The 13,270-nt window shown below is 36.6% G+C and overlaps 1 protein-coding gene across 3 annotated transcripts in view; it reads left to right on the top strand.

Moving 5' to 3' along the window:
* Positions 1 to 13,270, top strand: part of LOC113501932 (solute carrier family 12 member 6) — a 390,722-nt gene that overhangs the window by 338,423 nt on the left and 39,029 nt on the right. The window contains exons 1-2 of one of the 3 annotated variants that reach the window (XM_026883253.1): positions 10,952 to 11,017; positions 12,630 to 12,774. The exons of 1 other annotated variant lie outside the window; for it this stretch is intronic. In XM_026883253.1, the coding sequence (XP_026739054.1) occupies positions 12,690 to 12,774 (85 nt within the window). In that variant the 5' untranslated portion in view covers positions 10,952 to 11,017; positions 12,630 to 12,689. Of the gene's footprint in view, positions 1 to 10,951; positions 11,018 to 11,044; positions 12,775 to 13,270 lie in introns of those variants that run through there. One more of the 3 variants, XM_026883252.1, reaches the window with a different exon arrangement.

A 13,270-nucleotide genomic window follows, 5' to 3' on the forward strand; every position in this document is an offset into this window, starting at 1 on the left:
TTTTAATCTAAATTAATTGGAATAACTAACTATTGTTTGGAATAATTTTCCCATTCATACTTCTTAGGTTATAATGAGGAGCTCGTGACAACCGCATAAGTGATTCGATCACAGATTAAGCTATGCTTGACGAGGTTGGTCCGTAGATGGGTTACCATCTTTGTCATAGCGAGTTCCTCCATGTTTCGGAAGGCACGTTAAATTGTTGGTCCGGCTGTTATTCCTACATCTTTGACAGTCGTTACTGGTAGCTTGAAAAGGCTGACAGCCAGTCTAACCAAGGGGTGTCGTGTTGCCCAGGTAACTGGGTTGAGGAGGTGAGATAGGCAGTCGCTCCTTGTAAAACACTGGTACTCAGCGGAAATCATAGATAAGTATTTGATATTCCACAAGAAAATATATAGAGAGCCAATTTTTTTCTATACTAATCTCATTTTTCAACTGGTTTTCCACCTTAGATATCTTTTCCATTTTGATTTATTTGAATTGGCGAAAGAAAAAGTTTAAAGTATTTCTTTAAACTTTTCAATCGTAGAAATCTGACTAGACAAAGAAAGACTATTATGAAAACTGTTAAACTTTTAACAGTTTCCATAATACAACTAATGCTGCCATCTATCTTGGAACTATGAAATTAATAAACTTATCATCATATTTATTAATACTTTAAGATAATTTTAATCAAACTACTTATCAGTGTTCACGTGAGTGCAATACTGTTTGCAACAATTATACGTTTTTAGTTTTCTTTTCATCCTATATTCAAAAGCACTCCAACCTCCTTTGAAAGTCCCGAGATGAATACCAATCCCTTTGCGTAATTAAGGTATCATAGGTATAGATCTACATAATGTTATCATTTGAGGTAGTTACGTGAAGGCTAAATTTAACTCGCTTCTGGTAAAACATTATCACACTAAATTGTATAACAAGTGTGAATGTCATATGGGTTGGTTTAAAAATATGCTACTGAGACTAATAAGGCAACGCTGCAAAAGTCGCGGATTCTATGGAGTGCGATGTAATTGCAACATTTAAAGTAAAAACGTACTCCTAAAGAATGAAGTAATTTGTTATCTAGGAAAACGAGTCTTTAAAGAATTATGATTTTTACGATAAATAATATTGCATTAATAAAACTACTAATGCGTACTACATACTATAGTCTGCTATTCGTCTGCATTCATTTACGTTCGCAATTTACAAAATAAGATTTCATAATAAATATGAATATTACAAACAAGGTCAAATATCTTAAATTTAGCTGACCTTCGTAAGATTAAACATAGACCTGGAGCCATTAACCTGTACCGACTTGATCCCCGCTTAATTAAACGCTTGGAACATTTAATTAAGATAGCAGAATAGCCCGGGAGGCGCTATGCATATTTTCCATAAACCTTAGAATACAAACCGCTAGTTAGATAATATTTGTTCAGGCTGTAGTTCTATTACTACCATCTTGAACATTTGTTTCATTTTAGATTGAGTAGACGAAAATAAATAACATTTTAATAGAGAGTACAGAAACGCCCACAGTAAAAACTTTTTAAATTTAATTTTAGGTAAAGATAATGCTAAGATGCAATAGTTCACTGTCGTGAAATAATTGGGATTGCCTGACCAGTTTTGACCTAACCGGAGTCCCTAATCATGAGCTCACGCGGCAACGAGAGCGTCGAGTCAACAGTTGCATCTTTTAAGTTTGTATAAATCATCCTCGCGAAGGTTAAAACCTCAGGAACCTATAAAAAACAACAAAAAAATATGAAATTCTATACTTAAAAACCTATACCTGGAACAGTAATACACTATCTGATTTCATTGATAATTCGATTAAAAACTAAAATAACAAAACTTATCAATTGGGAAATATTTTTTTGAGTATTTTCCTCAAGTAACTACAAACTAATATTGACATTAGCGACAAGAATCGTAATCTGTCTGTTAACTACTGTACAGGCAATCGTAACAGCCGATAGTATTGGTAATTCTTTGTTGTTTCATTCTCGTGTTATTCATTCAAATCATGATGATAGATACCAATATCTATAGTTGTATCACTATGGAGTATTTATTTACGATGTAACGAACGATTTAAAATTACAACGTGGTGATACTTGCTATCTACATTGTGTATTAATATAATATTCCTCGACTTTCACACAACGCCATCTAGTCTCAAACTAAGCAAAGCTTGTATTATGAGTACAAGACAACTGATAAACATACTTATATATTTCTAAATGCATTCATAATATAGATAAGTTACACTAAGACACTTGTACGGGGTGCGAAACGAAACTACGACCTCCGTTATAGCAGTGAGGGTCACAAACCACTTGACCAACAGGCCACAAGTATAAAACACGGATGCTCATTTGTGTGTTTTTAATTCAATTGGTACCATTGGTTCAATTGGTTGGTTGTTTTCCATATTTTTCTTAAGTTATTTTCACTGTTAATCAAAACACAAGGTTCGAACCCGCAAAGGATTCAGTAAAAGATAAACTTAACCATAACAAACATTTTATGACTAAAAATATACTCGTAGACACAATCTTATTACATGTATCGTAGATAACACAAACTTGCGATCATAAAAGTCTACAAAACTCAGAGTATCGAATACGAAAATGTTGTAAAGATATCGAATCTGCAACTATCAAAGTACCCCCGTCGGTTCAAGTAACTCGGTTAGAATTATACTGACGATGAAATGTAAACCAATTTTAATCCTATTTCCTTTTATGACCGACCATACTGCGAAAATAGGTCACTGTGAATCCACATTCAGATTTTTATTTTCTCCTTTCTACTTTTACTGAAAACATTGTGTACAAATGTAATATTAGTTTTGTTTTCATTGAAATGACAGCATACATTTTATAATAATTAATTGTTTGTATATCTTTTGGACTGGTATTTGTGTGGAACAATATTGGAATTTCCGGCTTGTATCAAAATGTCTACTAACACAATTTCAGATAAGACATTCAACGAGTAAAAAATCATTAAAACTTTTTAATGTTTTCTGTGTTCCATGGCTTTGCAAGAGCTCCCCCAAATCCTTTCACTTTTCTCTATCCTCAGCCACTTGAAACCAGTCCACGCGGTACTCACCACCACCAACACCGCTTCCATTTTCTTGCTCCCTTTGTGGACAGTGACCGCTGGGCAAGCGGTTGCCGTCCATTAAAAACTAAAGTACAAAATGTCTGATCTTCTAACATGCCAAAAGATTAAGAACCCTTCTGCGGCAGTCGGGTAATAACCTCACATGGTTTTATCTAAACAAGGCATTCATAAATTGCTGGCATTCCGTAAATCCAGCTCATCCCATTATATATATACTCTAAATAACAACTGTGTCTAATACATATATTTATAACGAATAAACAGTCGTAATGTAAATACTACTTAAGAAATATGTTGTAGCAGCGGCTGACCGCCACTTTCTCAGACTGACAGGTGCCGATACTAATAACTGAGGGTATCCGCACGTAGCACCCGTTCCTATTAACTAATGCAGACAAAAAGTATCCTACATGTAGTTCTAGGTTATAGATTATGCGTGTACCAAATATCGCCCATATATTTGGTCATTTTTTGCATTGTAGTCATTACTACCTCAAACTTTTACATTTATAACTTAGTAGGGTATGCTTCCTGATGTAGCAGCTAAACAACTGAAAATTACATAAAACTCATAGTCCAATGCTTTATGTCACAGTGCTAAACAATTATAACTTCTGATCGATTAAAAATTTGAACGCAAAATCTCGATTTTAATAAACCATTTGCTCTGAAAATCGTAATAACAGCCGCAAGCCTGCGACGTAATAATTGAAACGTCAAAATATCCATATTTTATCAACAAGAATTAATAATTAAAATAAAACAGATTACGGGGCTCCAACACCCTCGGTATCCGATTGTTAATATTAATATTTATGATTCGTATTCGCATCGTTTATTTCTCTATTATTCTTTCTTTGTCTTCCCCTCGATTTCGAACACAGCGTCTATTAAAAATTCAGTAACAGGCTCGGAGCCTAAGTAAACGACGCCAGCCATTGTGGGACGTCGCAGTTTCTATAGAGGCCTCAACCCCGCTGCGGAACAGTATTTTTTATCGACTTCCTATTCCATTTTGATAAATGACCCGATGCTGTCTGTCTGTATGAGTCATTTATATGTAGATGACATTTATAGACAGTTATTTGATTTTTTGACAGTCTTCCACTTGTACCTTTGGCTTTCGCGTGAGCAAAATGTCATTAAGCTTTTGTGATTATAATTTTAATTGTTGATTATTATGATATAAGTATTCTCACAGGCATTTGTTCCAAAACAATTTGTGCCAAACAGTATATGAGACGAAATACGTGAATGATGTCATATACATCAAGATATACAATTGTTCACATTATCAGATCCCAGGAATCCAATAATTGAGGAGCATCTTCATCATTTTTATTTTTTTGTTCTTATATCGAAAATATGTAATTTTATCGAAATTGAAAATCGCAGATTTTTCTCTTCATTTCAGACATTAATATTCCAAACATATCCTGAAAACTGTCGTATTTATTCCTCTGATTAGGATTTAATGTATAAAGGAAACATAAACACGATAACTAATCTCATTAACACTTTTTCAATTATAACAATAAATCAAATTATCCTTGAGCGTAGTGATGATAGTGACAAACATGTAATTGTGATTGTGTTGACAGCGTGTAAATAGTGTGCGTACCTTGTGTTGACGTACTCGAGCATAAAAACGTACATTAACAAATCGTCAGCTCCAGCGTATGGTCGGCAACGGAAAATGGAAAACACGACTTAATTTTCACAAATTTCTATTCACATTCAAGTGTAGTATTTAGGTAGTTCTATACTATTATAAAGCTGTAGAGTTTATTGTTTGCTTTCTTTGTTTACACGCTAATAGCAGTAACTACTCATCCGATTTGTCTAGTATATTAATTTGTCTAGTATACTCTGGTCACCGCAGACTTCCAGCACAAATGTTGTACCTTCCAAATAAAAACCATCCAAAGATTGCATATAAAGTTTGCTTTTAGCGCCCATTGTGACATGTAACTGTGTACCGTTATCTAATGGAAATTAAAAATTAAATTAAAAAATTCTATACTATTTTATTCCAAGCTCCAAGATTTGGGTGTCACAAAATATGCTGTCCGCTGCCGGAAAGCCAACCAATTTCTATAACTAACTGTATTTGCCAATAAAAATATCCATATCCCAATCGCCAGCTCCTAGATATCCAGTTTATCGATTTCACTTTTGGTTCACCTTGCCCAAAGACCAATACCTGATCCCGACACGGCAGAACACGGAAGTGTCGATTCGTAACGAGACGGATTCGATCCTCGCATGTTATGTACGGTACAAGTCCCCGGACATCGAGCAAAAGGTTTCAGTTTAACTATTGAGACGAGCCAGAGACAGTATGGAATCACAAAAGGATTTCGACAATAAAAGGTTATATTCACGGTCGACCTAGAGCAATTAAATTAATTTTCTTAGGCTTTTCGCCTCACTTATCTAAAGGGTAGTATTAGGTCTGAGTCATTATTAATATTTACTTTGCCATTTTAAGGAATATTAATCGACAGTAACAGTATACATTTAAAAGCGACACAGATACCTACATACTAACATTGATTTATATTTTTTTTGTGTTTCACATTAACATAATAAAAAATCTGTCAAGAAGAAATAGGAAATTCTATTTAAAGACTGATTAATTTCCTTGCTTTAAAAAGGTTAGCAAAGTAAACTAGAAATTCGAGATCGCTGGCAGTTCAATTTGTGCTCGCCAATAAAATCAAGACATGTCCTAGAAAAACGAATACTGATAAGCGGGATAGGAAATTGCCAGTAAAAAGATCAACTGCGATATCTTCGAATACTTTTACTAAGATGTAACTTAAACTTATCTTATTTATTATAAGAGGGTTCAAGAAATGGAAAAAGACCAAAAACATCAAACTCCTAAAACTACTTTCGAGTTTAAGTTTAAACCTGTTACATAACTCCTGCTCCTCTTAAATTCTCTCAATCCTTTTTAGTCGGATGTCAAATTTCAAAACCAATAAGCGAGGCTAGCCAACGAGTTAAACTGTAAAACTTCGTCTAAAGCGACCGGACCCACATACACACGGCCAGTTATCGTCACTGCTGTTCGTATTTTTTTATTACAAGCCTACCGAACGAGTTTCCCTGTATTGCTCAGTTGCATATTTCAGAAGTTTGCTTTACATTTCCTAGTAATGAGAAATACAGTTGGCAGTTGGAAAGTATTTCGAACAATTGTTATGTTGGTTCGTTTGAAAGTCTAATCTTGCATAAATAAGCGAATACTCGATCATAGCAAAGTTTGCAAGCACTTCTACATGCACGAAACTTGAAAAATGAGTGTATTTTTACTATAAAATTTGCTGGGAGTTTATCCACGCTTTCCCTTTAATATACAAGCTACAAGAGTGGGGAAAACCATTATTAACGAACCACGTCATATAAACATATCCCGTTGAATGTTGTAGAACACCAAAAAACAAAAAGCCCTTCTATCAAAAGTGTGGACGTGAGGGAAAGAGAGATTTTGTGATTCGAGCCGCTTCTCGAATACTTCTTACTGGACGAAAAGGCCGCCTTTGTTTTTTGTTGCGAGGAAATATTCCTCTCGCTTTGTGCCTCGTTGCTCAAATGATAGCCGATGTGCGGCTCGATGTGTAATAAATCTAACGTGCGCTGCGAATGATTTTTTCACGTTACTCTTTTTGTAGCGTCGTGAACGAGGTATTGATTTTAATGTATTTGTAGTCAGAACACAGGCATGGCGGAAGCTCGAAAACGAAATAAAGGGAAATAATCTGAGACGTCTGTAGATTTAAACACTGAATCACAAAATCTTTTTGTGAAAATACACAAAAGGTTAATGACAGATTTTTGAAGGAAACAAACATAAGCCATTATATCATTCAGATAAATAAATAAATCTTTATTTCAGAATTTTACATTCCATATTTGAAATATTCAATAAGGTAGACACTGAATAGAAAACACTAACTATACCTAGTTATTAAAAAATATTTATTTTCAACGCATTAGTTACGTAGTAACTATTTAGTAATCTGTGGCATTAGTTACCAAGTCTTTCTACTTTTTAGAAACAATCTTGCTAAAGAAATATATGCAAAAACTTGGGATTACAATTCGCCTCCATCGTGAATATTTGAATCCTCAATATTTCAATAACAAATATTTATTTCTGTTGAAACAGAAAATGTATCAACAAAGAGACTTAATAAAGTTAATTACGCTTCCGTCTCTCTTCCCCGCGGCATTGCCCTCATAACATTTTATTATTATTATATTTCCCCGCTAATATGCCAGAGGCATAAAGCTGGATTTCGACAGAAAGTGAACATTTAGAAACATATTATTACAGTAACTATCGTAAGACTGATTCATTATAAAATCGGTTTACTCACGTGTATTTATCGAGAGTGCCCGACTAGTTTCGGACTCGCAACCCCGCCGCCCCAGCTCATGATTATGGACTCCGTTTAGGTTCGAAACTAGTCGGGCAATCCCGATAAATACGAGTGAGGAAACCTATATAATAATTTAGAAACATATTCAACGTATAGTATTATAACAAACTATCTCTACGTCGTTAATAAGATATGCTGTTAGCTGCATAGTACGCAGACTAGGTTAAAATATTAAATTCTTAGCTATTATGTGGTACGTGAAAGTTTTACAGCAATTAGCTAAGAGAGGGTGTCCATGGACTTGAGATTTTATGTAGAGTTAAACCAAGGCGACGTTTTTTTTCTCATCTTTTAGCGCGTTTCTTAGGTTAGATTATTTTCATCAGAGTATATTCAATCTTCCAAATTACTTGTTATCTTCACATGATTTTGAGCTGGATTTGGCAGTGTTTTCCATCCTCAGACTCTGTCTAAGACACTATGCTGTAATGAACAATCTATGAGTCCCTTTTTTAGGGTTCCATACCCAAGGAGTAAAACGACTGTCTGTCCGTCTATGTGTCACTAAAATTTTCATCTCATCACTGCTGTTTGGTTTTTTATTTACGAATAATATCCGTATCGCTGGAACAGTACTCTTTACTGGCACGCATCGCTTGGTACAGTCAAAAAATTTAGGGGTGACTGTGGTGAATTTTCTTGAACAAATATGTTTTTATTTAGCTTATATTCACCCTCAGTTTCGCAAATAGGATTTTATATTTTTTTAATGTACTCCAGTTACACATAAACTCTAAACTATCACTTAAAAATTAAAAGTTTTTAAATCTAACCAAAAAGTTTAAGTGAAAACGTGCAAGAAAGTTTCAATGACAAATCTTTCTCGTAATGAAGTAAAATTAGATTTTCACTGAAACATACTTTTCAGAGCAACCGAAACTTTAAGTTCAGCGCAAGTTAGGCATTATATGAATTTCATATTTAAGGTAACCAAATGAAAATTTTACAACTACTTGAAATCATTGCAAAAGGTGATTTCAAGTCTTTTGCAAATTCAACGTTGGAAGAACGTGGTTTCTGAGGTTTTTACGTAGAAATCTGGGAAAAATAGGTGTAATTGTATGCATGTAGCATTCAAAAAATGTGTTCAAATTAAAAAAAAAACTTTCTAATAAGGCAGACACACACAGCAGACAAGTTTAAATAATAATACATCAAAACTAGGGGGACTTTTCGACAGCATCGTCAGCACCCAAACCTGCATAACTAATGCTCCAAGTTCCTTATTCCCTTACAAAAAGATGAATCACGATTATTCTCTTAAGCTCCTAGTTAATATGCCGAAAGAGGAGGGGAACTATATTGAATATTGTTTCACCGAAGGGCAAAACCACTCATTCATTTCTGCCTTATTCACTGTGCCAGATAGAGCAATTACACAATTAAATATAATTTGCAACATGATACGAAGCCGTCTCAATATTTGCTATGATATTAATGTAAGGGTACCAATATTCTTCAACAGACAATGAACCATACCGTGAAGAACAAAGGAATCTTGCAAAGTTGTAATGTTGAGAGGACACATTATCTAAAGACTCGTCGGAGAATCTATCTCATTATTGATGACCCGTTTGTACATCCAATATTCTGTAGGGTTTTCGTCGTGGCTCTGATGTAATAATAGGAAATTTTAAATTTTAAACAGCTGGACAAACTCCTTTTCCATAGAGCCAAGGATTAAGCAATGATTACCACCTGCTGTCGGTGAATTGGATATTCCAAGTGCCAATATTTAGAGTTATTATTTTAGGGAATACCATTTTGCTTTTAAAAAGCCACATTATTACTTTTCTGCATAAGACCAATGCTTTCTTTTATCTTCCACTGACTAACTATGGTTGATTAGTGTGACACATCTGTGACTCTAATATGAAGTAACAGAAATGAACAGACATTAGGTAGCATAATTAAGGTAGTAATAGAAGCGATGCGGGTCCTACCTGCCGGGTATATAAACCCGTTGACCCAAAAAGGTCAACTATATATACTAAAGGTTGCTGAAGAATACTGGAGTGAATAATTTATACGGTCAAAACACTGAGACACAAAAGTCTAGCCCAAAAGGCTTAATTAAAACAGTTTTGCTACACCGCACTGTACAAAGGTCTAATATTGAGGTCATGAAGGTTACGAACAATTTAACATGAATAGACACAATATTTGAACCCAAATATTACGACTCATCCAAAAATCTATAGATTTTCTACTGTTTTCTACAATTTCTCCATCAAATTATGTCATTGAAGTTATCGGACCAAAAGCTCATAAAAAATAAACGAAACTAATTAAATTTAAAATTGCTTTACCAAAGTTTTTGTATATGAAAGCCTACCACAACACAATATAGAGATAGACACTTCCCACATCAAGGGGAGTGAAGTGCGGCCCTTATTAAAGACGATAAGACACGCGGCTATCAAGATCAGAAGTCAGCGAAGCTCGTCCACTCCGCCGGCACTCTAGTGCGAGCCAGCAGGACAGGCCGTAATCAAAATGTTTTATTTGTAAGCCCCACAAACAAGACGTCGCCGGAGACAGTAAGCCACCGTGCGCCGGCTTAATCGCGAACGCTGATCTCGGATTTTACTGAAATAACCTTTTCAAAATAGCCTTTTTGGCTGACAACATAAATAACACAATCAATCTTATAGGTCCATAAATATTATTTAATACTACAAGTATTTATGTTCATTATCAGAGTTTGCGAGCCCCTATCATCACTTATCAGGACCCCTTGAGCTGATAGTTCAATCAATGTTAAGCTGCTCTAATTCCCTCGCACTGCTCTTGAATATAATAGATACATTATGCATAACATGGGTCTTTCATGTTGACAGCTCGATTGAAGATCGTGTAGAAGTGCTATCCTAGATGTGTCCAAAATATTTATTACTTGCGAGCCAGCCAGACCATGATAAATGCTTAAAACGTTAAAATTCATTATAAGCTTCAATTGGCAGACTGATATAATAAAATATCATTATAAGATGGAATGTATCGTAAATCAGTCGGGGATGAAGAGAGAATTGAAACGTGGTGTGCGGCGACCGGTCGGCGAGCGGCGCGCGGCGGCGGCGGCGGCGCGGCGGCGGCGGGCGCGCGAGCTGGCGGGCGCGTGCGCGGCGCGCGGGGCTCGCGCGGGCGGCGGGCGCGGGCGGCGGGGGGGCGGGGCGCGGCGCAGCCTCCCAGCTGCTGCACTCCGCCGCCGCCCGCCGCCCGCATCGATCCCGCCCGGGCCGCAGCCTCCGGCGAGCCGGGACCCGACGCGCGCGTCCCGAACGCGCGCTGCACGCGACCTCCACGCGTTCCGCACGACGCCCGCACGCCGCGCGCCCGCCGCGCTCGCCAGCCGCACGCCCAAGGTCCACATACCCCTGCATCTCATCTCGCGCCCACAACAATAACAGTAATCGCCAGTGTTGCAGGTTATAATCGTGGCTTACGTAACGTTTGAGATTTCGTGCGTATTGACAGGTTATGTGTGTCAGTGGCCCTCGTCGGAACTGTCGTGACATTCGCGAAGGTTTCCACTTGTTTATGTATGTGTCTCCGTACTGCGCTCGGTTTTATTGTGTCGCGAAGTCTCTGACATATAAAGGTTGCGTATAAATAAAAACATAAGGTTAAATTGTCAGAAAATGTTTTTATGATTCAAGTTGATCTTCTAGCTACGAACGCTGCTACACACATAGCCTGAAATCTACGAGTCCGAGCCGTCGCGCCGTAGTTTTTGTTCTTGTTCATAGAAATTCCGACTTAACGTCTAAGACGATAGAGTCTAAAAACGAATGAAATGAATTTCCCTTAAAGTGACAGGCGAATTAAACGGTTGCAAATAAACTTTTGAATGTTTTGTGATTCATGTGTAGGATATATGAATCACTTATTAGCTTAGAAACTATTTTTTAGGGTAGTACAAAGTGCGGTAAAATAAATATATATGTCTGTGAATACAATATTGACCAATTTAAGTAAAACACAGTGAAACAGACCTAAATGGAATTAGAAATTAATGTCAATTTCATGTTAAAATTCGCGGATGTTTTTATGTCACTATTAGATACTACATTGATTTTCACAGTTAGACCAAATTTCCAAACAGAAATAAAGTGACATAAAAAAGTACAAAAACTTATAAAACGGGTATTTACTTTACGGTAATTTTTAAACACCATTTGACACTTATTAAAAATTCCCCACACCATTTGCATACCTATTTACTTTAAGTGTCACACTCGTCTGCAAAAGTGTTTAAATTAATTAAATACATTAATTGTACAACAAAGATAAGTGATGCTAATTCCATACAAGAAGAGCGTAGGGTTATCGATATCAAATGATAAAGTTCTACATAGTCTTCTTATTTATACCATGACACTAACAAACACGTTTATAACAAGAAAACTGAACAATAGCAGCTCACAAAGGACGCTAATAAAATACACAAAGGATTTATAAAACGAAAACCTTGTCAGCCTTTTCCTGGTCCCAACAAAGAGGTAGCCCGGGAAGCTCCATGGAAAAATTCTTAATACCCCTGAAATTAGCTACATTAACACTTATTTTGTACCTAAGTACTTTGACCTTTTTCCAACTTGTTAATAAGTTGTAACATATTTAATGTGCGATTAGCACGAGTTAACTAATCTAGCATTGTGGCTTACGTTGACAGTGCGAGCACCGGACTCAGTATAAACAGGCTAGGCGAGTCACGGCGCGGGCGCAACGTGAGCACACCAATTAAACCATCACGTACAAGATAATACTTAAAAGTAAAACTTGACAAACACTCGACAAATATTAAGAACATTCCTAGAACGACAGTACTCGCTATATCAATTTAAACAAATATTGGCCATCCCAGTTGACTTGCGGACGATTTTTAATTTTTACCAACCAAAGTAAATAGTCGGTTGGTTGTTTGCCAATTTTAGTCATCGGTAATCACTCATCGTTCATTATCCGTAATAGTATATTTTGTGGTCCTTGGGTGCGGTCGTCCGCAGCCCGGTAAAAGTTAGTTTTACGGTAAAACAGGTATGAGCTGCGGAGTGGCCGTGTTGTAAATTTGGACGTCTGTGTGTACCGCGCTTAAGCATGGCTTCCGAAAAAGAGAAGATGGCGGCTGCTGAGGCCAAGTCTCCCTCTAACAAGAGCAACTGCACCTCCCCGGGAAAGAAAGGTGAATATATCACGCATCCACCACCGCCTTCACCATGCCTCTCATCTTGCATTTAGTGCAGTTTCATTTCTCTCTTCCATTGTAGATTGCGCTTGGATAAATAACATTTAGAAGTTTATATCGTAATGATATTAAATATCGATTTTGGAGATATTTCAACCGCCGCTTAATCGGTCGCATTTATTTATCCGTCAAGTTGCAAAAACTAGACTAAAATAATTATAACTTTCATTTCCATAACGCTGACGAATGCAGCTTCTCTTGTTACGCATGAGCTTTAAGATCTAAACTTCCCCTTGTGCGCGCCTATTTTAATCAAAGATACCTTGAGATCAATATTCATAGTCAACCTTAACCCAACGGCAAGGCGAAGGAAAGACAATACGGAAATAAACTAGTAAGTACCTAAGTACAGTTGGCCGGCTTCACGCCTTGGTGTCGAAGCCCGATCGGCTTAGCGCGGTGTAAGGCAACGTGATTGTAACTATCTGTACTC

Source organism: Trichoplusia ni, chromosome 16, assembly GCF_003590095.1.
Source record: "Trichoplusia ni isolate ovarian cell line Hi5 chromosome 16, tn1, whole genome shotgun sequence".
Lineage (NCBI taxonomy): Eukaryota > Metazoa > Arthropoda > Insecta > Lepidoptera > Noctuidae > Trichoplusia > Trichoplusia ni.